This window comes from Gadus macrocephalus, chromosome 19 (genome assembly GCF_031168955.1).
Source record: "Gadus macrocephalus chromosome 19, ASM3116895v1".
In the NCBI taxonomy this organism is placed as follows: Eukaryota; Metazoa; Chordata; class Actinopteri; order Gadiformes; family Gadidae; genus Gadus; species Gadus macrocephalus.
The window spans coordinates 16,866,891-16,894,121 of NC_082400.1; the positions used below are offsets into that span (position 1 = coordinate 16,866,891).

Consider the following 27,231-nt stretch of genomic DNA (forward strand, 5'->3'; position numbering starts at 1 on the left):
TCGTGGAGTGGAACGCGCCCTGGGATAAACCTGGAAGGAATCAATCTAAGATTAATTGAAATGCTAATGCGCACAACAGTGTGTGTACTCCAAAGGTTCTCACTGTGGCTGCCCTCCGGCCGGGGGGGGTGTGTGTGCTCTGGCTGTCGGAGTCAATCAGCCGAGGTCCCGGCTCTCTTACACACGGAGCGTGAAGGTGCGAGCTCGCTACCCGGGGCGAACTTCTCAAGCCCAATCTCTCACTTTTTGGTTTCTCACATTGTGCTCCCTTTTTGTCGGTACTTTTCTCCCGACCCCGTTCCACCACCTGCTCCCTCTCGTCCACTCCCCTCCCACCACAATTCATCTTTTTCTTCCGCTCCCTAAAGGGCCTATTTATGGTTTCACTCGAACGCAACGACACCGCGGACGCTTCGACGCGGGCGTGAACCCGTTTTGGTCCCGTGTCTGGTTTGAGTGAGCGGACCAATCACAGCCCTCGCTGCTGCGTCGCCTCAACGGAAGGTTACAGTCTTCGGGAGGCGCACGTCAGGCCCTCGCGGTGGACGCGAGGACGTGATGGGTCCGTAAACCCCCTTGCGTTGCCTCGACGTAGAACCATAATCAGCCCTTTGCTTCCTCCTGTCTATTTCCTCTTTCCATGCCTCCCACCCCTCCCCCCTTCTCCCCTCTCTGACCTGGCTATTTATAGGCAAGCTGAGGCCGAGGGGTGGTGGAGGGGGGTTGCTTTTAGAAGTCCCCCTCCCGGGCCTGGCTTAGGGTACGAGACAGTCGAGGCTAGTAATGGCGCCGGTCCCTTGGACGTTTACTTGGGTTAAGCTCCTCCTTCCCGTTAAATGTCGTTCGTCAGCAGTTGTACCTCTAAGGCTTTGAGGTTAGTTGATGCTCTGCTGCCAAAGTTTGCTTTTAGCGGCAGGCTTTTATGTATAGTTCCCAACGTTCCTTGAGGGAATTTGGTATTCCCTCTGCTCCCAAATGTTCAACTGTCGGGGCTGGGGGGGGGGGGGGGGGGGGGGGGGGGCTGGGGGAGTAGGTTTGGAACGGAGGGGGGGGGGGGGGGGGCTGGGGGAGTAGGTTTGGATCCATCCCGGGGCACTGCACTACACTTACCCTGGAATTTTCCATTGCGCCGTTGCCTTGGTAACGTTGGAAATGGCTAACAGCTGTTTGGTGTGTGTGTGTGTGTGTTCCCTTTCCAGTGCAGGAAGCACATCTGTATGTGTCGCGGCAGAGCGGCGGTCGTGTAAATGAACGGGAGAGGCCGTTTGTTTGAAGCTCTCATTCGCTTTTTATTTGGCGGAACGTTAACGTTAATTCTGCTGAACGTCTAAAATATTTTGCATTCATTCAATCATTGCTCCCGTTCGCTACGATGGACGGGGAACACGTGATGCACAAGGTGTTGAAAGTCCCCCTCAGCCCACCGCCGCACACCTCAACACCAACACTACAACAGGGTCTTGCAGTTGTGCGCTGGAAGTCAGATGCATCTCCTCCCACCTCCACCCAGCCTCCGTCCCCAGCAGGAGCGTGGCACACAATCACAAGCAAGACCAGCTCTCCCATCGGCTCTCTAAGCTGTGAAGGGATGTTTGTAGGATGGATTGACTCACTAATTGCGCTTGAATTGTAGTTGCATTTGACAGTTTATATTTGAAAGAAAGCATTTTGAACAATTAATTAAAGCAAACAATAATTTAAATCGTAGAATGTTGAATGGTCTTATTCATTCATTAACCAATGTGGCTTCTCTTTTCATTGCCTTGAGTAGGAAAATCCAATAGTTTGGAGCTATGTCTAGAGGAGTGGCCTTCCCTTGGCCTCCTCTCTCAGCCTGTGTTTCACTCACCGTCATGAGATGGACATGACAGGGTGAGTTCTGTGGCTGCTTGTGTGTGTCAAGATTGGCGTTAATTGGTTATTTTGGCCTCAGGGTTGGCTTATCTATTTATACCACACTAATCAACTGTTGGTGTGTGTGTGTGTGTGTGTGTGTGTGTGTGTGTGTGTGTGTGTGTGTGTGTGTGTGTGTGTGTGTGTGTGTGTGTGTGTGTGTGTGTGTGTGTGTGTGTGTGTGTGTGTGTGTGTGTGTGCATTAACAGGACGGGGTCACACCACTATATCACATCACATTGCATATCACACAAACTTTTCTTTTTCTTGGATCTGGGCGAAAAACGAATCAGAGTAAATGTTCAAATTCAATTACTATATCACAGTTATGGTTTAAACACATGGCAAAAATAACTGCTACCAGAGCTAAAGGAGCAGAGCGGGGGGGTCTGGCTCTGTTACCATAACACCCACTCAACAATAACACCACCTCGTCCTTTCTCACATGGCTGATTGCGTGAATATGCGCACCTGTTGTGTTTCCCTGCCTCGAGTCGGGGCCATCACTCGTGTTTGCGTAGTTCAAATAAAACGTATTCGTACTAAGAAAACATATTCGAACGATACACACAATAGCTTACACATATCCACAGAGAACGATTGCCTTGCATTGCATCTTCTAGATGGGGAGATGTTGCTCACTGACGATGAGAGATGAGCCTCTACTGAAGACGAGAACAGGGTCAGAAGCAGCCGCTGCAGAGCGAGACGTCAAAACCCCAAGTTCCACTCACGAGAGCGACTCAAATGTTTGTCGAGTATCCTCACTAATTGCTGTTTGTTTGTGTTGTCATTCAGAAGTGGGCGATGATGCGCACACACACGCACGCACACAACCGCATCATGTTGCCAGAGTGGGATTGCCGAAATCTCTCCACACCTGCAGCTTCAACGCCAATTATATTCACAGCTAGATAAATATGTGCAGGCACCTGCGACGTCAGACGGTCGATACGGCCGAGTGGCCGTTGGTCAGGCTGCAGTGATGCAGTCCGCTGGGTGCCAGGTCGAACTCTCCGCTAAAAGCATTCAACACCACAACAAGATGAGCTCTGTTGTGTGCCACCCCTTCCCTGGGGAGTTGAGTGTTTCAACCCCGACCTAGCGTCGATGCTACCCTAGCTTAGTTTACAGATTACAGCTCTGTTTGATGTTCTAAGACACAGCTTTCTTTACGTACAAAACTAGATGCGTGTTTTACGGATTGAAAGCGCTGAACTCCTGTCTGTTTGCCCGCTATCATCTTGTATTGACGGCTTAAGGCAGATGGGATGTGTGGCCCGGATCCCCTCTTGGCCAGGGACGTTCACAAAAGTGTGAACAGTGTTGGGATCAGGCTCAGGCTGAGGGTAGCAGTGTTGCATCAGAGTATTTGGAAGTGGTCAGAGTTGGCCGTAGAGGTGCAATCCTGGAGGTGAAAAGAGTGCTTGATGTGGTTGTTCATGGACCGCACATGAATTATTATGCCATGGCAATTGAATGACCAGTCGATCGCTTGGACTTGTCTTCAAGCCAATAGGAATTGAACGTCTGCATGGACCTGAAAAGTAGATCACAGTTTTTCAGATTTCGACATTTCTCTAAACAGTCAATTTGAAATTGTGGCCACCGATTAATTATTGTGAGGGTTTCTGATGCTTTGTTGAGCATTCAATGTTTTGTTTGTTGAAGGAAACTACAAAGATTTGTAGATTTGCTTCCACAGGTGGCTCACCTTATCATCCCTGCTCTTTACAGTGACAGATGTGTGTGCTGACTCGATTTTGAGACAGTCCCAGATGATACTGATACGACGGACCCTACCACAACCTACACCTGCTGTCTGGCTGCTAGAGCATCAAAATATCACAGTTACCATGACTCATTAACACTGTGCCGGGCCACAGTGAGTCAGCGATTTCAAACAAGTCCAAATGCGTGATGAACATGGCGGAATAAGCGCTCAATGTAGTGTGTGTGAGTGGCAAAATACCCTCTCTGAGACACAATAATGAGGCTCTTCAGAGCCAAGCAGGGGCAGTGTGAAAATACCCGGCTGAGGGCGAAAATTGTTCCACAGGAAGAATCGTCCACAATCGTCCTCGCCGTGGAGGATAATGAGACAGACATCAGATGTCTCGAAAGCCCGCAATTATGGCGTTATTGAGCTCAATCAGGGCAGGATATGGCCACTTTATCCACCAGAGTGCCCGTCCACAGCCAACGATGGAGGCTGGAGAATAAGAAGGAAGTGAAAGGTGTTTTTTTCTGCATATATTTGTCTCTCCGTAATCATTCCTATTGTTTTATTTGCTAGAGAGAAAGAAAGGGTCCAAGTCTACATCATTTCTTATATAGGTTGCTGACATTAAAAGGTTTAGATTAAAGCTGTTATACTAAAACCCCTGCCATAAAATGTAGATGTCAGTTTAAAAAGAGGGGCAATTAAAAGATGGACAGATGAAGAATGACGACATTAGGTATGTAGATAAAAGGCCAGAGGAGGGACAGAGAGCCGCTGTTTGACCCCCGGTCACTCCTGAAGCCTCCAGCTATCCTCAAGTGGGGCAATTACCTCCGGGGCGCCAAACCTCCATGTCTCGTCTGTCGCCTTTTAATAGCGCCATCCCGCCCTTCCTCTCTCTCTGTATCTCTCCCTCTCTCTGCCTCTCCCCGTCCCTCCCTCCTCCTCTCCCTCTCTCTTATCTCCCTCCCCTCCCCTCCCATGTCTTCTCCCTCTCCCTCTTTGTCTCTGCGCCTCCTGCCCTCCCGCCCTCCTCTCCGACCATGCCTCCATCTCTCTTTCTCCTGAGACATCACAAGCCTTTCAATTACAGCTATTAGTGCAGCGGGGAGAAACCAAGTGTCTTCCAGAAGTTTCTTCTTGGTGTTTAACCGGAAAGGAGACGCTCACAGGACGACGGGCTCTGGCGGCGGTCTCCCTGCTACGCTAACTCCCCTGGCAGCTTTAGCGGTATAAAGAGGTTCAATGTGGGCACACGGGCTGTCCTCAGAGTGTCAGAGCATAGGGGATGTTTACACTTGAAGTGTGTTCAAGTGTAAAGCGGAGAGTTTGTTATGGAGCACTTGGTCGAGTCCGATCCTGAGTGCTAGCGACCGCGGCGCGTTGCGAGCTAGCACGCAGGGCCGAACGTTTCGGTGGTTCCACTTGTTGTGACACGGCTGAAATGCGCTTGGATCAATATTCCAGAGCTTTCCGTCTATTTCTGTTCGTTGACGTGAGGCCCAGGTATTTTCCTGTCTCTTCATCGATGGGAAAGGGGATTAGCCTACTCTGTCCCTGCACATCTTGTTTCTATTCAAACAAAAATGAGTTAATGCTTTAAAAAATGGTTAAAATTTAAGCAAAGTGAACAATCACTGCTACAAAAATATCGTACTAACATTATTCGGCAATGACGGGCAGATTGTCTCCACTGTGTCAGTGTGGCTATTCGGGTCTGTTTCATACCATTGCCTCATATTTATAATGTAAACATTTACCAATACCTGAGGGCCAATAAATAGAAGTAACCATACATTGACAACACTGGACACCCTGGACCGCTTAGCATCGATAAAGGGCACATCCACTAACGGGGATAAGAGAAAAGGAAATATCTCCCTTTAATGTCACACTTTACCTTGGCCTGGGGGGGGGGGGGGGCAGTGGTGGATGTTACAGATAATAAAGAAAGAAAGTGGTCTCATTTTGGATTTCTGATTCAGCTTGTATTTATTATTTATTTATTCAGGGATTTGATCCGCATCGGTTGGTCTGCCTGCAGTCCTCTTAGTGTCTGCTACCAGTCTGTTTTTAATCACCCACTATTGTGTTTCTCGTTGGTTAAGTCACACACACAGCATTGATATTCTGGTCTGTTGAGCCCCTCACCATTCTAGTTGGTTGGCTGAGGCACAAATGGGTCGTGTCAAATCTAAACATATTTATGGCGAGCGTCCAGATCAAGATGTGGCTCGATGGAGGAGCAGACACAGCTGCGCACAGGAGCGTTATTAGCAGATGATGTATCGAGTTGATATGAAGAGCGTTGGGTCTGGTTTGGACTCTGGGCGGCTGGGATGTGGACAGAGGAGGGACAACGCCTGAAAAGGCCAAGCAATAATATTTTACTTGTAAAGGTCCAGTTGGTTATGATTTGTTTGATATACAGATGAAGAGCCTAACACTTTTTGTTCCCTTCTTAATCTTAAGAAGAATCTTCTTTTTTGAAAGGGCTAGATAATCACCACCAGATATAGTAGAGTTATATTGGCGTTGAAACCAATGGAAAGTGTCAGGACTTGAGTCCAGGCCGCTCTATTTGCACAACTCTTAATGTGCGACCTGTTCCGTTTGTTGATGTGCTTAGTGTGACACACTGCCGTGATCGGCCCATAATGCACCTGGTAAATCGATGCCTTGTCATATGGTCCAGCACTCTAAATGATGGGTCATACCTTTGTATTATACTGCCGAATGACCCTCCCACACACACACACACACGCACACGCACACACACGCACGCGCGCATATAACAGACCTTCACAAACACACTACACAACACATTAAATATTCATATGTAATGTCAGACTGGGGTCATATTTCGGTAATTACCTTAAGAGGTTGTTCTTAGGAGCTACGCCTTTTCTAGTGACCTCTGACCTGGGAAAACGTATGTTGACCCCTACACACACACACAAACACAATGGTCAGTCACTTTATTACCTCAAGAGTTTGAGCGTATGAGCGACACCTGTCCTGGTGACCTTTGACCCGCTCAACCTCAGGTCAAACCCATACACAGGCACACACATGACCGCTGTCCTGGGGGGCATTTGGAGATGGATGGGGGGGCTGACCCAGCATCTTCTGCCCAGTGCCTGGGACCAAACGGGAATGCACATGGATTGAGATGTCCCATGTGCCTGATGTACAGTGTAGTCTGGGAATAGTTCTGAGAGTGGGCCACACATCCATATAGTCATCCAAGCAAGAGCCTCTATTTATATGATCTCATCTGATCTGAATGACTCGTACATCGAGAGCAGCAGCCACTGTGATCACGCTACTTAGCGGCCCAGTAGGACTATGTTAGGAGGCTCTGGGAAGGGGATGTTTGATGAACACTTTCTTTCATATCGTGTTCTAGATCCCCTGAAACCTCATCTGCTCCCCTGTTGATTAGGTGTCGTTAGGACGTCTGAACTTTTGAGTCCACCAATGTTTAATCAACGCTGGAGAAATATCTGAGCTGCTGACCTTCCATAACGAAACAACGCATCATTGAGTTGGTATGAATGATGCCGATAGTTAAAAGCAGAAAAGCGAGTGGCGGAGAACTAGGACAGTCTAGTTATGGGAGGTTTTAAAGGTTTTGGGTTTGAACCCCTATTACCGCAGTTTGTCCACGTTTCATCTTTGAGCTTCAGGTCCAACATCACCAAATCCACTCGGTCACTTTGGATACCAGATAAATAGTAGAAATGAAGCAGTGATGTTGCCTACAGGGTTCATTTGGACTCCACTCATTCCCAGCTTGCTGTTGGAAAGCTGCTGCCGTTCAGAACCTCTGCCCGGGTCACCAGCCCTTTTTGGGGGCTTCATAACTGCTCCCTTTCTTCCTTCCTTCCTTCCTTCCTTGCTCCCTTCCTTCCTTCCAGTTGAGCCCTGCTGGTTAGTGAGTGAAGGAGGGAGAGAGAGCAGTATGGGTAGAGGGTTGGGGGGAGAGAGAGAGATGGAGGGTGCTAGAGAAAGACAGGAGCAACGGAGAGAGAGACCCCTGAGTGAAAGGGGGGAGAGAGAGAGACGGACGGAGGGAGGGAGGGAGGGAGGGAGGGAGGGAGCAGTGCTGAGACGGGACACGGCATAATGTTATCTCACTTTTCCACCTCCTTGTTCCAAGTTTCCATTCTCTCACAAAGATGTTTTGATTGTTCACCAGTGTGTGTGTGTGTGTGTGTGTGTGTGTGTGTGTGTGTGTGTGTGTGTGTGTGTGTGTGTGTGTGTGTGTGTGTGTGTGTGTGTGTGTGTGTGTGTGTGTGTGTGTGTGTGTGTGTTGTAGTCAGTATGACACTTGGTTCAAGCTACCACAGGCCATTCAGAGCTCTTCCACACGGTTCAGTCCAGTTCTTCCTCGCCTGTCCCCAGCTAAGCCGCCTCCTCCCATCTCCTCCCTACAGACAGCCCGATCAATCAGGGTCGCGTAATTAACGAGGGAAACAATTATGTACACCTCGTGCAACCCTTGCATCCTTTATGTAATGTAATTAACATCCGACTGTGTGATAAAGTGACACACGTTAGGTTTTTCATTGAGTAACAGGTATTTCACCCATGTGTAGGGAGGAGTTGACTATCATCAAGCTGTAAAAATGAAATCCCTGTGTGTCATGGAACCGTCAGCCCTATTTGACACACGCAGGAACGGCATGCAGAAACATCCCCGGCCTATTTCACTTAAAACACACACACACACACACACACACACACACACACACACACACACACACACACACACACACACACACACACACACACACACACACACACACACACACACACACACACACACACACACACACAACACCCAATCCTCTCTCTCATTGAACACCTGTTGCTGTAACTCGCCACCCTTAAGGACCAATGGACTCGTTTTGACCTAATGACAAGCATTGAACTCCACACACACACACACACACACACACACACACACACACACACACACACACACACACACACACACACACACAGAACATCCTAGCCCTCAACTTGACCCAGCTGGCTTCAGGCGCTAGCATTAACATAGCGGCTGAGAACGTCCCGGAGGTCGCTGCTGACGGCTCTGACGTACGTCAGCCTATGCACCCCGGTGTCTTCAGCTTTGCGCGTGTACTCGTGTGTGATTTATAAGAGTGTGTTTTTTCTTCGCATGCCGGTAAACGGGAGCAAGTGGTGGGGCGGAAACGGGCTGACTGCGCACAGGCAGTGGGTAGCGCTATAACCACTGCCTGCCACCAGGCATCGGCCCCTTTTAAAAGAAGGCTAAATATACACAATCGCCTGTTCTGTCACCCATTCCTGGTGCCCCTTCCTCACATTACACACACTTTTTCGAAATAAGACAACATAGCCAGGTTTGCCAAAGTGCCCCGCGGCAGTCCTGAGGCTTGGGGCGGTGAAATCCCTCCGTGGTAGGGGAGGGATTTCAGTTTTTATGGAACTTGTCATTTATATTTTATAGGCCGCAGTGACCAGGTTTGGCTCGGGGGTGATGTGATGAGAGTATAGGAGGGTGTAGACAGGCGACGCTCTGATGTTGTTGTGTTTTAAGAGGATGGTTAAAGGATATAGCTTACATGAACAGTAGAATAGTTTAGCATTTTAATTTATTAACGTTGTTGAAATCGTACGCACACACACAAACGAGCACACGCACACAAACGCACTAAAATCACAGACCACAGATAACAAATGCTGTGTTAAAACGTATACTTTGGTACAGTGATTGACTTAATTTAAATACGATTAAAAAGAGATTTATGTAATGCTTTTGAGGTTGTCATTTATATTGCTATGCATATAGATTAATAGTTGGTTGTTTGGCTGATCCAATTATGTGTGTGTTTGTTCTTCTCAGGATCAAAGAATGGGCGGACCAGATGCAGAAGGACCTGATCTCATTAACGGACGCAGCCAGCGGCATGGACAGCCTAATAGAGGTAAATATAATCATCTCTCCCTCCATTGCTATATCGGCCTCTCTTTCTATATATATATATCTCGTCCTCTCTCGCTGGTTTGGTGCTGTCTCTCTGACTCACTCACTCACTCACTCACTCACTCACTCACTCACTCACTCACTCACTCACTCACTCACTCACTCACTTGTTCATGTACACTTGCATGTTCTTGAACAAACCCAAAGGCATGGATAATTCATTGCAATTGAGTCTATTTTTTTATATATTTGTGTATAAATATATTAGTGCTGTCAAGCGATTAAAATATTTAATCGCAATTAATCGCATTAACGTCATAGTTAACTCACGATATCGCATTTTTTTTCTATGCTAAATATCCCTTGATTTCTTTGTCCCATTAATTTTTCTCATTTTAATGCTCTTATCAACATGGAGAAGTGCATCGGCTTGACTTGTGCAAATGTTTTTTTATTGATAACAACATTGGCATATACTGATCAAAGCAGGACGATACAAAAAAAAAGCCTATAGTGCAATTAAACGATGAACATACAAACATAGCAGTCAGGCTACTGCTGCTTTGTTTTGAGCCAAATAAAAGAAAAATGTTTTAAATAAATAAATAAATTGCGTTAATCGCGCGATAAAAAAATTAACTCTGTTAAAATTGGTTTGCGTTAACGCCGTTAATAACGCGTTTAACTGACAGCACTAATATATATATATATATATATATATATATATATATGTATGTATGTATGTATGTATATATGTGTATGTGTATGTGTATATGTATGTGTATGTGTATGTGTATATGACCTGCCTGCGTCATGACATAATCTGGTTGAATACTCACTGCCTTTGCATTACTACTAAGTATTATTTGCATTATTACTGAGTAGTATCTACTGCTTGTGCCCATCCCTCAACACGGCCCGCGCCCAGTCAGTGGTCTGCAGTACAGCAGCATCCTCCCATTACAACCTATACATATTAGTGTCAAACTGTGCACACACACACACACACACACACACACACACACACACACACAGACACAGACACAGACACAGACACAGACACAGACTTACCCTCGCACGCTGACTGACCGACACCTAGACATGTGTCACACACACACACACCGAGGTGGACCCCTGCAGTGCAATATGAGACGCTCCCGACGTATATGGGTTCTGAGTGATGTGTTCCTGGTTCTCTCCTTCCTGTGTCTTCTCACAAGACATGCGGGTACTCAGCCATCACAGAGAGGTCATTATACGACATTAGGAAACGCATCTCTCATTTTGATGTGACGCGCCTAAAAATACTGTCATGGGCACAGTGGTTTGAAGCGTGAAACGCTTTTTATGTGATCTACGCATGCAAGGATCAGTATTCATACCTCTCGATGCAGTTTATACTCATGCAGCAGCATATTACTTTCAAACGCCCAAATACAAATGTAAACGTTTGGATAAGAACGATCCATTGACATTGCATTTCCATAATACCTCTAAATCTACAGATTTAATAAAGTGCCTATGATGGCAAGATTAGATGCATTGCGTACTATTGTCTTTACTATAGCTTTATCGTCTTCACTATAGTATGTCCAATGCCACAGAAAACCTTGCGCACAGCCGTAACTTGGCCTCTTCCCGCTCAAAACGGTTGTCCTTTAAAATGCAATTTTTTTTATTTTTATGTAAGCTTCATTTAACCAGGAGAGTCCCATTGAGATTAAAAACCTATTTTTCAAGGGAGTCCTGTCCAAGAGGCCGCAAAAGAGGCAGCAAAAGTCACACAGTTACAACACACATACAGCAATTCAAACCCTGAAAATCAGTTACGAGTAAAGGAGGTCGTCTCAAGTGCTCTCAGCCTGGGGTTAAAACGGGCAACACACATGTGCCTGACGCCAGCCCAGACTCTGAGCTCAGTGGGCGCGCTGCTTGAGGTCATGGGGGGTCCTCCGAATAACCAACAACATGCTTTGAACATCGCTCTGCAACCAAACGTGGCGGCACAACCCCGGAGCTCGTGAGCTCCGCTGCCGACCACGTGCACACGAGTGCTCTGCGCTCCGACGCCTGACAGCTCGGACAGCCCTGCCGGGCCCTGGGGCCGCCAAATAATTGGCTTTTTGTGTTTCTTATGGCCGCGGCGTAGCGTAGAGAAGAGTAAACACAACAGTCAGTGGTCCGGGTTACGTAAGCTGACCCAGAGTTCCCCTCTGCAGGCACACACAGGGTGGAGCTTTACGATGGTTTCCTCATGAAACCATGACGCCCAGTGAAGGATGCGTTCCGTCCACCGCCAAAACCACTCGATTAACCCGCACATGTTTAGCATTTTTTTTTATTTTATTCACTATTTCTTAAGTTTCTATTTTTCATGTATGACATGTATTTTTTTTTTATACCATGTCATTTTTTAGCAGGTTTAAGGACATTTAAAGCCCACACACTGGTGTTCTGCGGACATGGGTTGGAGTCCTGTGAGGTTGACCTCTGACCTGTGTGTTTCTGTCCCTGATTCCCCCCCTGCAGAGTTACCACAACCACAGAGATCGCTTCAAGGTGGAGTCCAACAACCCCACCAATCTGGTTGCCAAGGCAGCGGAGAACATCGAGAAGCTGCTGTTAACGCGCTCCCAGGCGCTGAAGGTAGATCCGTTGTCGAGGCGCTACAATCAGAAGGGCTGGGCATTGATTGACATGTGGTTGTTTTATGTGTCTTGCTTAAATCTGATTTTGCTGTAAGCCATGTGATCTAAAGCTTGTTATTGATTCTTTGATTGGAGCCAACAAACCTACATTTTTTTACATTTTCACCACGGACCTCAGTTACATTTTTCCTATATTTTCTAAAGGAAAGAGTTTGGATAGTCTATTGGGATTCAGCCTTATGGTTTTGCCATAGAACCGCATTTCCTTTGTATTTAAAGCACAATCGTAGAATAGGGTAAGCTATTGCTTTCTATGTCACGTAATGACATAAAAGTAAACATAAAAATGTTTTTATGTTTTGGGTATGGTGAAGGGTTTTGTGTAGTTAACCACAGGCTAGGATCATGGAAAGCCCATCTCATTCAGCCTCCATTGTGAGGTGAAGCGTTTTGTATTAACTACAGCGCAGGGTCATTGAAAGCCGATCTCGTTCAGTCTCTATTGTGAGCGACAGAATGCTCGTGGGCGGTCTGCCATCCATTGCTTTGTGTTGAGGTTTTCCAGGATGGGGAATCGTCGAAGGCCTCAGCCCTGACCCTCAGAATGTGCAGACCGTACTCGGCCTTGCCTCATTTCATCACAGCAACTCCAGTTGCATTACTTCAGCCCATACTGGAAGCCTTCTGCCATTACTGGTCTGTTGTTTGTTTAACCTGCAACCTCTGAAGTCTGTTCAGTGCCGAGCTGTGATTAATTAGTCTATATCTATAGTTCAGTGGGCTCCAAAACAAAATATTTTCTTCACAGATCAAATATCATTATTGAGCCAGGTTTGCTGGCATCATGGCAACATTTCTCAGAATCATGCTCCATTAGCACATCAAGAAATTAAGGGTGATTACAAACCACAAACTCACACACACACACACACACACACACACACACACACACACACACACACACACACACACACACACACACACACACACACACACACACACACACACACACACACACACACACACACACACACACACACACACACACACGGCAAAGCAAAGTCCATCGATTATGACGGCGCGCCCGGCTAACCCAGTTAAGGGGGGGCTCTTCCGGCATTCCTACTCTCCATCGATCCGACTCCTCGGTGCGGAGGAATATCGGATGGTGCCCCTGACGTCACGTTACCATAGTTACCTGTTTCGTTCCTGTAAATGAAGACGTCACCATGGCCCAGTGTGTTGTTTTGGTTTTGGTTTCTGCCAATGGGTGATTGAATACGACGATCAGGATTCCGGTTTCCTACTTGGGAGGGAAGGCGAGGAGGCGTTTGGCAGCCGGGGGGCTGGTGGAAAAGAGCGGTCCCGATGTTCACACGTTGGCTCTGCACCCTGCGGTGCCCCCCACCCCCGCCCCTCGTCGGGAACGCGCAGCCGGGGCGGGGAAGGCTGCTCCCGCTGCTACGAGGGAGTGAAAGCGAGGCGGGTAACAGATGTATACAATATATGCGTTATTTGTGGGCACCGTTATGATTATGTCATATTATGTAAATGTGTGTTCGGTGGTCATTTGTGGATTCCCTGAGTGACTGGATGAGATGAACGGGACCGCACAGAGTAAACGGATCGGTTATGGCCGGGACCCAAGCCTCACTGCATTGGTTCTGACCTTGTTCACTTGCTTCTAGTTTACAGAAGCAAAGATGACTTGTGTGGGCTAGGTCTCTCTCTGTCTCTGTCTCTCTGTCTCTCTGTCTCTCTGTCTCTCTGTCTCTCTGTCTCTCTCTCTCTCTCTCTCTCTCTCTCTCTCTCTCTCTCTCTCTCTCTCTCTCTCTCTCTCTCTCTCTCTCTCTCTCTCTCTCTCTCTCTCTCTCTCTCTCTCTCTCTCTCTCTCTCTCTCTCTCTCTCCTCTCTCTCTCTCTCTCTCTCTCTCTCTCTCTCTCTCTGTGTCTTCTCTTCTCTCCTCCCCTCGTTGACTCCCCTCTCTCTAAGGATGTGATTTAAAGTGGGACACGGTGGGTATTACACTGAATGAGGTAATCATCAAAGAGGGATACTTAATGGCCCTGTGTGTGTGTGTGTGTGTGCGTTCTGTGTGTGTGTGCGTCGGGTCAACCTGTGTGTATGATGAGTGTGTGGCCCGTGATGGAGTAAGAAGTGGATGATGATGATGACGCGTTAGAGCGAAGGAGAGAGGGAGGGCGGAGCGGGCAGATAAGTGCTCCAGACACACTCCCCCCCCCCCCCCCCCCCTCCTCACGTCTGGGGAGCACTCCATAAGGCAGAGGCCTCCGCTGGTCCCTCTCCATCACGTGTTGGCTAGCCAACAATTCACCACGCCTAGCCCTGGTTTTTACACTCCAACCCCCCCCCCTCCAACTCACACACACACACACACCACACACACACACACACACACACACACACACACACACACACACACACACACACACACACACACACACACACACACACACACACACACACACACACACACCACACACACACTTTAACACACATTTGTTCATTGTGAAATGATAACAGAAAAACAGTTGTACTTTTTCATCCCTGTGGGGAGGTCCCAGGTCAGGTTGTACCCGTCCTGAACCCGTCCTGGCTAGGACCGGTCCTGGGTGTAGCACCAGGACCGGTCCCGTTTGGAGAGGCCTTGCCTTGCTCTTGGGCAGGGCAGGAGGTCTGCCTTACATGTCATGTGACATTTGCGACGGCCACAATCCTTTAAGATCCGTGCCTTGCTGGAGTCCCTGGCTGTTTGTGTGTGTGTGTGTGTGTGTGTGTGTGTGTGTGTGTGTGTGTGTGTGTGTGTGTGTGTGTGTGTGTGTGTGTGTGTGTGTGTGTGTGTGTGTGTGTGTGTGTGTGTGTGTGTGGTGTGTGTGTGTGTGTGTGTGTGTGTGTCCCTTGAAACAAACCTGTCTTTCCTCGCTACATATTGATTTTCTAGTGTTCGTGTATGTGCATCTGTGTGTTTGTGTGTTTTTGTCTGTTTGTGTGTGTCTGTCTTTGTTGGGGAGTTGTCATTGTGTGTGTGTGTGTGTTGTCTTTGGTGGGGAGTTGTCATTGTGTGTGTGTGTGTGTGTCGTGTGTGTGTTTGTGTGTGTGTGTGTCTTTGGTGGGGGAGTTGTCATTGTGTGTCTGTTTGTGTGTGTGTTTGTGTTTGTGTGTGTCTTGGTGGGGGAGTTGTCATTGTGTGTCTGTTTGTGTGTTTGTGTTGCACACAATTGGGTTAGAGGAGACGGCTGCAGTCGTTAACTTAATCAGCTGCCATCTTGGGCTTTCTGTCTCAATGTCACATCTACACACGCACACGCACACGCACACGCACACCACACCAGATTAAAAACACTGAAAATGAGATGCAGTATAATGCATAGACAATATATCTACATTAAGTTTGCTCATGGTATACCCCGTCCACACCACCGTTTGTAAAGACAACATGTAATCAGCCCCATCTTCATCTCTCCTTTGTACGTGGTTCTCTCCTTCACTCAGCCTGCTCACTTAATTAGTGTCTTTCCCTGTCTCCTGATTCCTTACTAATAGACACACGCACGCACGCACACGCACACACGCACGCACACACGCACGCACACACGCGGTAGCACAGTGTTACCGTCCCCCGGTCGTCTGGGGCCTCGGTCCAGGCTGATGACACCAGCTGCTGCTGTGTGCTGCCACGACACACACACCCTCACCCCTCCTCCCCCCCAACCCCACCCACACACCCTCACCCCTCCTCTCTCACCCGTCCTCCCCCAACCCGCCCACACACCCTCACCCCTCCTCTCTCACCCGTCCTCCCCCCAACCCCGCCCACGCACCCTCACCCCTCCTCTCTCACCCGTCCTCCCCCCAACCCCGCCCACGCACCCTCACCCCCTCCTCTCTCACCCGTCCTCCCCCCAACCCCGCCCACACACCCTCACCCCTCCTCTCTCACCCGTCCTCCCCCCAACCCCGCCCACGCACCCTCACCCCTCCTCTCTCACCCGTCCTCCCCCCAACCCCGCCCACACACCCTCACCCCTCCTCTCTCACCCGTCCTCCCCCCCAACCCCCGCCCACACACCCTCACCCCTCCTCTCTCACCCGTCCTCCCCCAAACCCCGCCCACACACCCTCACCCCTCCTCTCTCACCCGTCCTCCCCCAACCCCGCCCACGCACCCTCACCCCTCCTCTCTCACCCGTCCTCCCCCAAACCCCGCCCACGCACCCTCACCCCCTCCTCTCTCACCCGTCCTCCCCCCAACCCCGCCCACGCACCCTCACCCCTCCTCTCTCACCCGTCCTCCCCCCAACCCCACCTTCTCTCTGTCACCGACTCTCTCCATGGCAGATATGTGACTATAACTACACCGCAGGGACTCTCTCTCTCTCTCTCTCTCTGTCCTCTGTCTCTGTCTCTGTCTCTGTCTCTCTCTCTCTGTCTCTGTCTCTCTCTCTCTCTCTCTCTCTCTCTCTCTCTCTCTCTCTCTCTCTCTCTCTCTCTCTCTCTCTCTCTCCTCCTTTTGTTGCTTATGTGCAGATACACATCCATCTGCAGGATTATGATTTACTTACTTTACTCCACTAATCTGTTGTTCACTTCATCTCCCGTTCTTTTAAATCACCCTGTTCATTTATCGATCTGTTTCTCCCTGTATCTCTCTTTCACTCTCTATCGCTCTAATATACTTGTTGACAGTGTGATTGGTACTGACTCTTTGGCGCCCAAGCAGGTGTGTGTACACACACACACACACACACACACACACACACACACACACACACACACACACACACACACACACACACACACACACACACACACACACACACACACACACACACACACACACACACACACACACACACACACACACACACACACACACACACACACACATTTTTGTGTTTGTTTTCTCCCCGTGTGGCTGGTGCACACGGTGACATCGCACGGTGACATCGCACCTGCCTCTCGTCCCCGGTCCTTGGATCGTAACTCTCTTTGATATCTGTGTGTGTGTGTCCTCCTCCTCCCCTCTCCCTCTCTCCTCATGGTTATTCACCTCCTATAATGTGCCTTCTTGTGGTCCACATCTCCCAATGGAATAGTAACCAACGTTTTTCCAACCCTTTATTCTGGTGTTATTTCAACAGTATGCACACAGTATGCAATCGACAAACTTGTGATACCGAAGTCACCAGCAGACAATATAATCTAACAATATTAGGACCTAATGTGTCACACTGTGGTAGACACCCTGCTGTGAGTTTGGTTTCGGTTGCTTTGTTTGTGGCCATAAGCTACAGTAGAGCCCCACCCAGTTGGCGTTCAATTTGTTTTATATACACTTTCACTTGAACCTATTATTACAGTAGGCCAAACTATCATTGGCTCATTAGTTATTTATGACATGCTGTTCCTAAATACATGTTATCTGTCCATCAGGTAGGAGTTGGGCGTCTTTATATTAAGCACTTAATATCCACTGGAGTCAACTCCCCTCCGCACGACACGATCCGGCCCCCATGATTCAGTTACCTTTGATTTATTTGGTGAATTATTCAAAGGACATCTCGAGGCATTTGGCGGTCGCTCGGTTAACAGGGTCCCTCCCATCCTCTGAGGGGTCTGACCGACCTGAGGACGTCCACTGATGAAGGAAGGGGCTCCATGTTTAGCGAGATGGCCGACTGCCAAGGCACCCCCCCCGAGACCCAGACAGAGCCGGCCGAACACGAGAGAGTTGACATCACAAGTCAAGTTATCAAGAAAGTACATCAAAGTGTGGGTGTGGGTGTGGGTGTGCAAGAAAGCAAGAGAGAGAGAGGGAGAGGGCTGGATGATGTGCATCCTAATACTATTTGAAGAAGCAGACTGACTAGAGAAAACGACAATGGTCCATGTCGACGTCTGTCTCATCAGAGGCATTACAGAGGGAGGGAGGGAGGGAGAGAGAGATGGAGAGAGGGAGATGGAGAGAGGGAGATGGAGAGAGGGAGAGACTAGACAGCAAAACAAACATTGTGTTTTGGAATATTGATCTGGGAGGGTTATTACGGTCAGGGGATTGCATTAGCACGTTGGCAGCAGATCTGAAAGGCTTTGGATCTCCAGCAGCGTCTCTGGCTCAGCTGCGGTCACTTTGGGAGAGAAGAACAGCAGAGGCTCCAATACCCATTCCATTGATTTATCTTCGTATTGCCTCTGCCCCGTCCAACGTAGAATCCTCAGTTGATGGCATTGTAAAGTGGAGGTTTGTGTGTGTGTGTGTGTGTGTGTGTGTGTGTGTGTGTGTGTGTGTGTGTGTGTGTGTGTGTGTGTGTGTGTGTGTGTGTGGTGTGTGTGTGTGTGTGTGTGTGTGTGTGTGTGTGTGTGCTGGGGGAAGGGATGGGCAATTCCCACAGAGCATTGATCCTCCTTGCAGCAGGTTGCCATGACTCCGTGGTTGCCGGGCGACGTGGTCATCACAAACGGATTTCAGTTTTTTTTTATCACTTTACATTCTCTCATCCACGCTTCACCCCCGGTAAATAACACTCGATCTACTCCCCGCTTAACGCCGTCTCGTTAATGAGGCAATCACAGTCAGGTTTAGATATCAGTCTAAGGGGGAAAGCCTGGCGTGCACATGGGTGTTGTTGTGTTATGGAGATGTGGGGGTGGGAAGGGGGAAGGGGGGAGATAATTATTATTATTAGAGGAGCCTTGTTGTTCTCTGATACTGGTGTTAGGTTGGCAGTGGTTCATCTGAGATGGGTGGCACAAGGGCTCATTAGCCAGTCAGAAAGCAGCACGCACACTTCCTCACTCACTCACTGGCTCGGAGAACACAAAGGCAACTCCGGCTTTTATTCCTTCTCTTTCTTCCGGTGTTAACAGCAAACCGTGTAATGATACCGCGTGTATAATCAGTGTTCTGTCAGGATCAGGGTTTTTGATGAATGATGATAATACGATAAGTGTGATAATGTTCTACTTCCAATTGGCTTTGCATGCAATACGAAGTGACGCACTTTTTAAAAACATTGGGTGAGCTTATAAGAACGCTAGCAGCTTTTGTGAACCAGTTCAGCACCTCCTGGTATTTTGTCAGGCAAACAGATTCACACACACACACACACACACACACACACACACACACACACACACACACACACACACACACACACACACACACAGGCACGATAATTATTTTACCACCGACCAAAACATTTGTTTGCGTGGCTCCCAATTATATCCCATGAAAATGATATCCCATGTACAGTAGCAGCAGCCTTGATCGGATTATTGTATACGTAGCTCTGAACATATGGCATATAAATATGAACAATATCACATTTTAATTTAATGTGCTGGTGTGTGTGTAAACGTTTTCCAGGAGAGAAACTAGAATTTCCTTAATAACAGCGGGGTTGTCAAAAAGTAAAAACACATTTGTAAAACATGCGCTTCACAACTTTCCAGTTCACAAGTCATGTGAATTAAGGAACAAATTTGGCACATCGATAACATGTGCATGGATGAAGGGATTTAAAAATGACGTCACTTTCCTTGCATGCGTGTGGGGGCGCCTGTAGGTTTGCGTCCAGCCGTCCACACAGCGGATGGTCCTCGTGGCTGCCATGTTTTCCGTTTGTCTCGCCGCCCTGTACTCCGAGCTACATCGTTGTCGTACACCCCTAAAAAACAGAGTCGTCTCACATCCGGAGTCACGCCCCGTGGCCCGTTCAGACACCGAGATATCAGCCAAAGAAAACAAATTAGCATGACTGGGTTTTCTTTCAGGAGGGGGTTTTGATTAGTGTATTTCTGTGGTGGCCAGTACACATAGTGTTGATCTGAAACCCTTAACAGAACATGTTTCAAATCGTTCGCGAGCGTTTGCCTATTTTTGCGACTTAGAACGCAACTATGGTCTAGTCTCGAATGAAGCAAACTAACTCCATTCTCCCAAGAGAGAATTTAGAAGATTCAGATCACAGGTGGAGTGCAGCATTTTATCCCACAATTCAATGACATCTAAAAATGGCGCTCAGAAATGGGTTGTTATACTCGAGAGAATCAAAGTGCTCAAACGCTAAACTAACATTTTGTTATTCAGTTCCTTCTTTGAATGTCATTCTGGTCCAGCTCTTAGTTCTGCCAATTATCTTCTCCTCATCATCGTCGATACGCAGACCAGAGACAAACAAGTTAACAGGATCACAATATTTGACAGCCACAGCTCCCCACCCACTCAGCCACTCAGCCACTCACTCTGCCATGCTTCTAGTAAGTGCTTCATGCATACAGACACAGGCAAGCACACACCTACACACACACACACAGGCACACAGACACAAGCACACATCTACACTACACACCACTGAGGGTGCACACACAGACACACACATACACAGTTACAGACACACTAGCACACAAGCAAGTGTAAACCACGCACAAACTAAAATGGATGCACACGTACACACACACACATGTCCAGGACACACAAACTCACACGGGTGCTCACACATCCAACCGTCCGTACACACACGCACACGCACACGCACACACGCACACGCACACGCACACCTACACATTCCACCCACTGGCCAGCCAGGCTGCAGTAGCTGTGTGAGTGTTAGGCTAGGCTCGGCCGCACTCCTTGATGAATCAAACCACCGCCGGTTAACCTGACCTCCAACGGCCCCAGGGGTCCGGCTTATTAAGCCACGGGACGGAGAAGACCAGTGTCGGAAATCAGAGATGACACGCAGTCCGTTCGCTCTCCCCCGCAGTGTGGTGACAGAGAGCCGCGTGTGTGTGTGTGTGTGTGTGTGTGTGTTGCGTGTTGTGTTTGTTTGTGTGCATGCGAGTACAAGAGTAGTAATTGGCAGCTGTCCTGCCCGGCCAGCTGGCACACAGGTAACCCGCTGAGCCGGGGGAGAGAGGAGCTGTCAGAACAGCCCCTTGACCAGGATCTCCACGGGGGCTTAAGTCAGCAGCTTGATGCCCACTATTTCACCATTTAGGACTCCATGCCATCGGATAACTGACTATGGATGTGGATGTGCTACGTGTATATATACAGTATATATATCTATATATATATAGATATCGATAGATATATATGCAAGAAAGAAGATCAAGAAGATGCTGTTGATTAACCCGTTGATACATTTTTTCGATCATTTGCATTTTTTGAAGATGTGTCCCCCCGCCCTGCAGACGCTCACACAGACGCTCACACAGACTCTCTCTAACGCTCCCACTCTCCCTCTTCTGCCTCCCTCTTTCTCCCTCTCTGTCTCTCTCTCTGTCCCCTTTTCTCACTCACTCTCTCCCTCTCCTTGCCACCCTCTCACTCTCTCTGTCTGTCTCTCTCTCTCTCTCTCTGTCTCTGTCTCTGTCTCTCTCTCTCTCTGTTACTCTCTCTCTCTCTCTGTCTCTCTGTCTCTCTCTCTCTCTCTCTCTCTCTGTTACTCTCTCTGTCTCTGTCTCTCTCTCTCTGTTACTCTCTCTCTCTCTCTCTCTCTCTCTCTCTCTCTCTCTCTCTCTCTCTCTCTCTCTCTCTCTCTCTCTCTCTCTCTCCCCCCCACACGACTGCCGCGTGTCTCCCCCCTCCTCTCTGACTCTCCCCCTCTCCCCCTCCTCACGGAGCAGGAGTCTGATATCCGACTAAAGCGGTGCCAGCCAGCTGCTCGCGTCTCCACCCCCCCCCCCCCCCCTCAACTAGACGGCAGGTGGAGGTGTGTGTTTGTCTTTTGGCGCAACTTCCTCCACTAATCAGGCTTCCTCCGCCATGTCAGGGAAATCCAATAGGGATGTGTGTGTGTGTGTGTGTGTGTGTGTGTGTGTGTGTGTGTGTGTGTGTGTGTGTGTGTGTGTGTGTGTGTGTGTGTGTGTGTGTGTGTGTGTGTGTGTGTGTTAGCACAAAAGTTTGACCCAGAATAAACTAAACGCACACTGCCGACGACAACATTGACAGACATGTTTCAATACGAGTCACCGTATCAAGCAGCTGAAACGATTGGAGCAGATTTATCTCGTTCATATGATCCGTAAGTCTTCCCCGTGTGGGTGAAGAGGCAGATGGCCAGGCATGCTTGTCGCTATCGTCTCGTTGCTTCATCAAGATCAGCCTAATCGCCCCGGTGATCGACGGGCTACCTCCGACGATGTGCACAGACGTCCTCTCGTGGATGGTGTAGTGGCGCTCGGGGATATTATCCAATCAGAGTATGAAACAAGTCACCTTGTTTGCACATTTTCTCAAGTGCCGTTGACTGTTCCTTCGCTCCACCTTGTCTGGTCGTCGTGTAGGGCCATGAGCGCTCTGGCTCGATACCTTGTTCTGATTTTGCCATTTAGTCACGTGAGCAGATGAGTGTTTGTCTGAAGCTGCTTACAGTGGAAGGTTCATGCCGTTAGGGAGCAGGTTTGAACAGGGGCGTCTTGTGCGAGGATGCCTGCCAATGAGAGCAGCAGACAGAGGTTTGATCCCATCACGTTTCTGCTGGGAGTCAAACACTTCAGCCGATACTCTGCCATTCCCCTGGCGTCGCCGTGCGTTATGACAGGGTGTCCGCGCATCCTTAAAAAGTCTTAAAAAGTCTTAAATTCATGTTTCTAAATTGAAGGCCTTAAAAAGTCTTAAATTCGTTACAAATGTCCTATGCTGGTCTTAAATACTGTAACTCTAGGTCTTAAATTTGTCGGGGGAGGACTATATATTTTTTTATTTTCCTCGTGGGACTTGTCAGGAAGGACATGTAGAGAGGCTTCTTTCTTGCTAGCTGCATATATAAACGATTATCTGCGTGCTTGCTAGCTAGTCTGTGACAATGGGTCGGTGCGAATTCAAGGACAGTTGGCTGGAAGACGTCCTTTCCCGAAGTTGGCTCTCGTCTGTTGCCACCGCCCACCATCGCGTGTTTTAGGTCTTAAATTTCATTGAAGGTGGTATTAAAAAAGTCTTAAATTTGACATGCTGAAACCTGCAGATACCCTGTATGAGGACAGTCAGAATGTGTGTGTACCTCCAGAGTTATTAAGGAAGGGGAACAGCGTGGACAGTGGGACTGATCCCTGACGCCCCAATTAGGCTGGATTTACAACCACACACCAAAGCTTTTCCTTTTTTATCATCTGCCTTTTGTTCTGATATGGGAATGCTTTCTCTTGCCACCACAAACCCTGCCACCACAAATGTCGAAAACACAATCATTAATCTTTGCAATCTTGCAACATCGGACCATCCAGTGAGAATGCTGCGGTACCGGAAACGCTGTTGGATAACGTTGGTTGTCTTAATTTCGCACATTTCATTGTGGGAGCTCCTTAATAAAGACACTCTGTACTGCGATATAAACCACCTGTAGCCAAGTCCTTTATCAACATGACTGCTCCTCATAATGACAATCACATCTCCATGCAGTTTACATGAATGCAAAAGCGACAATTAACAGAGCGCTGTGATTGGTTAACTGTCCCTCACAGGAGGTGTGAGATAATTAGGCTAGCGGGTCTAAGAGAATTGGCATAGTGGTCTACTTCGTCTTCAGGGACGCTGCGCGCTCGCAAGACAATCTGGCAGAATAATTCTGTGGGTTTCATTTCGAAATCATTAACCGGAATTGATTTGTTTATATATTTATATTCATAAAGTGAAACTGCTTGTGTTGTTTTGTGTGGAATGTGTACTCCTTTTGTTCTTGTTAACCGAATCTTGTGATTTGATAAAAAAAATACTTTAATGAATACATTTGATATTTACTGATCAGAGATTGTGACTGAAATCCGTAGAGCAGAAGCCGCGTGTACAGAGAGAGTGTTCTGCTGTTTCCCAGGGGAAATCAACAGTACAGTGTGTTTCTGGACCACGTGGACCCCCCCTCGTTATAAACCCATTAACCTAGTCATTAGGACCATATCTGGGACATGAAGAAGCATAGCGGGAAGCTAATATTAGCTCACTAGTGTTAAAGCCAACTGTAGCCTACAATGTTAAACCGGTGAGAAAAAAAAACCGAGGTGTTTTCCCTCTCAAATGTGCTTCTTCTATATCCGGCCAGCACGCCGCTGCCTAGTCAAATGAATAATCAAAAAATGTATACAGTATATCCTTCTCATAACGGAAATCAGTTTGCACATTAATGAGCCGAAATAAAATGACATGTGGGAAAGAGTCTTTAAGGGTCTGAAATTCTGGGTGATTTCTGAATGCATTTTGCCATTGTAGCTCCCAAACAAGATCCTCCTTCAGTTTCCTATATTTTGTAGATCCCAATTCAGATTGTACGCCTTTTTGAAAAAAATAACTAAAAGGGTTTGGCTAACACAGTTAGCATGTCATTTACAGCAGCCCGATTGAATTATTGGTTACATAATAAACCTGACTTGATTTCGAAAGTTCATCTTTGAACCTTGATGAAATAATTGTAATGTTTTCCTCTTTCCGTCTCTCTCTTGTTCTCTTTCTCTCCCCTATTTTCTTTATTTATTTTAGAGACTGGCTTCAGAAGCAGAGAAATATCAGATGGAGCACGAGTGGAGGGATGATTATACGGTAAGGAGATGGCTCAGGGCCAGATCTGCTATAAAGCCATTAGCATTTGCTAGATTACATACAATATAGAACAAGTGCTGCCGAATGTCAATCACGATCCAACGTAATTATCATAATAGGATAGCAAATCTCATTACTAAGACAAAGCCATGATGGCTCCAGATCAAGTCAGGCTTTATATTTTACATATCAGTAGATTATTTGCACCCGTTGACACCCATATGTGTGCCCCAACACACACTAACACACACCAACACACACCAACACACGTTCTGCACACACACTTACTTTGCCTGTGCACTCTTCAGGCAATAGCTTTCATTAGCTTGTGTATTAAGGAAGTATAACGCAGGCCTGCCAATGTATTTTTTACGAATAAACATTTTACAGAAGGCTGAAAAATCGCTGTAACTTTTCTGCCAAATGTAGGCAAACTCAACTTTTTTTTCTGAATATAATGTATTTTGAAAACCAATTAATATATTACAAATTTAGCATTTATACTTAGTTAATTTATAAGAAATGTATTACACTATCAAGACTTTCTCAATCGATTTGATTGGATTGTTTTTGTGTAAGGTTGAGGACTGAGTTGCTACTTGGGAGCTGATTTAATAGCTTGGCGTTTACTGTATACAGAAGTAGTGGAAGCTGTCAAAATTCCCTATTCGTGTTGCTGCTACTCTAAGCTTGTATAGTGTGAGGTTGTAGGCAGGTGGTGCTTGCTAGCAAACATATACCCCTGGGCAGTTATATGTCAGAAGCTAACCTAGCTTGTTAGCGCCTTGCTAGTGTTTTCACTGACGACAGGAAACAACACAGGAAATTCAACACATTTATTGTATACATCTAATACATTCCCGCTGTTATCTTTTGACCTTGTGGCTCACCCGTTTGCATTTCTCTCTGAATCTCTCCCATTTCACACAGGAAGACGAAATTATTTACTACAACTCCAAAGATGGCGTGAGTATGCTTTGCGTTACCCTCCATTACATCTGATCAATCCCGAGTCGTGCATGCGGTGTACCCCCAACAGCTAAGGCAGAGGGTCTTGGCTGGCCATTGCGTCGTAATAACCATGGCAACCCCATCTGCTTTGCTGGGATAGTGTTAGCACAGAATTATTTACGCACACCCTTATTGCTTATATACACCATTTATCCATGTAGCTTAAGCCTCTGGGTTTGTGACCCAGCTCCAAAAGACATTCAAGTGAAGGCTGTGTGTGCATGTCCACTGCCAGTGTGTGTGTGCTTGTATGTGTGTGTGTGTGTGTCGAATAGATGACTCCTGCCACTATTGTATTGGTTTTGCTGCGCTGGATGGGTGTGCGTGGGCAGTGTAGCTCTCTCTATCATGCTCCAGGGGCACTTGAACATGCGTGAGATATCCAATGCCTTCGCTGGCCCTGGAAGTCATCTGTCTGCTCGGATGAGCTGGGATCAACGCCCAATCTCCACCACTGTCCCAGCCTGCATCTCCGGCATAAATAACGCACCACACGCGAGCACGCACACACACACACGCACGCACACACACATTGAGAACGCTCTCCCTGCCCTCTCTGTTTTAATGCTTTCAGTGTCTGTTAACTATATTAGGGCAGTTTATACTCAAACATCAGCTGTTTAAATGTCCTTTTACATTAAACACAGTTGTTCGTTACGATTCCTTCCCACGTTAATAAAATAATTTCATGTCATGGAGTCAAATGAGACTGTACGTGTACAACACATACAACTCTGTTTGTATGTGTTTCTTTGAAGGAGTATTTTTGGTTATTGAACAGGGAAACACCCCAAAAACGAGTCATGAACGAAATCACGAATGTGTTAAAGAATGAATGTCTTAACCGGTGCGACTCTTATTTGAAGATGCAGATTGGATCTGCAGTTTCATTCTGTAACACGTGTGGCTTTATATTTCTAAAGCGCATTCACAAGTCGACGGAATTGTCAATTAAAAATATTCAGTGGACTTGCTCTTTAATAAATACTGCCACTTAAAGTTGATGAACTATAAAAATATTTGCCTTTCATACTAGAGTTTAACAAAGTGAAGTATTTTATGAGTTTAGCCAGTACTTTATTAACTTTAAGAAATAATAATTATATGTTCTGTAAGTAAGGGATAATGCCCGACGAGGTGTCCATTATCAGGAATTAATGGACGACGAAAATAAATTAAGATTTATATTTATATTTTCATGTGTTTTACAATCCAAATTTAAAACTTTTCACAAGCCATAACTTTGTTTCCCTGGTAACGCCTGAGGGTTTGACTAATTCCTGGAACAACCATTACCCTCCCGTAAGGTACTTATGCAACGGATCGTTGTTCACTCCTCCAGTAAATAGGACGGACCTTAGAGCTAACGTTATGCATTGTACATATTTATAATTCGAAATTCGTCCCAGGCTTTATACCACAG

The 27,231-nt window shown here is 47.3% G+C and overlaps 1 protein-coding gene across 1 annotated transcript in view; it reads left to right on the top strand.

The window, feature by feature from the left end:
- Positions 1 to 27,231, top strand: part of LOC132448058 (voltage-dependent calcium channel subunit alpha-2/delta-1-like) — a 68,443-nt gene that overhangs the window by 5,120 nt on the left and 36,092 nt on the right. Inside the window, 4 exon segments of the mRNA XM_060039121.1 lie at positions 9,513 to 9,594; positions 12,123 to 12,239; positions 24,738 to 24,797; positions 25,728 to 25,763. Coding sequence (XP_059895104.1) covers positions 9,513 to 9,594; positions 12,123 to 12,239; positions 24,738 to 24,797; positions 25,728 to 25,763 — 295 coding nt within the window.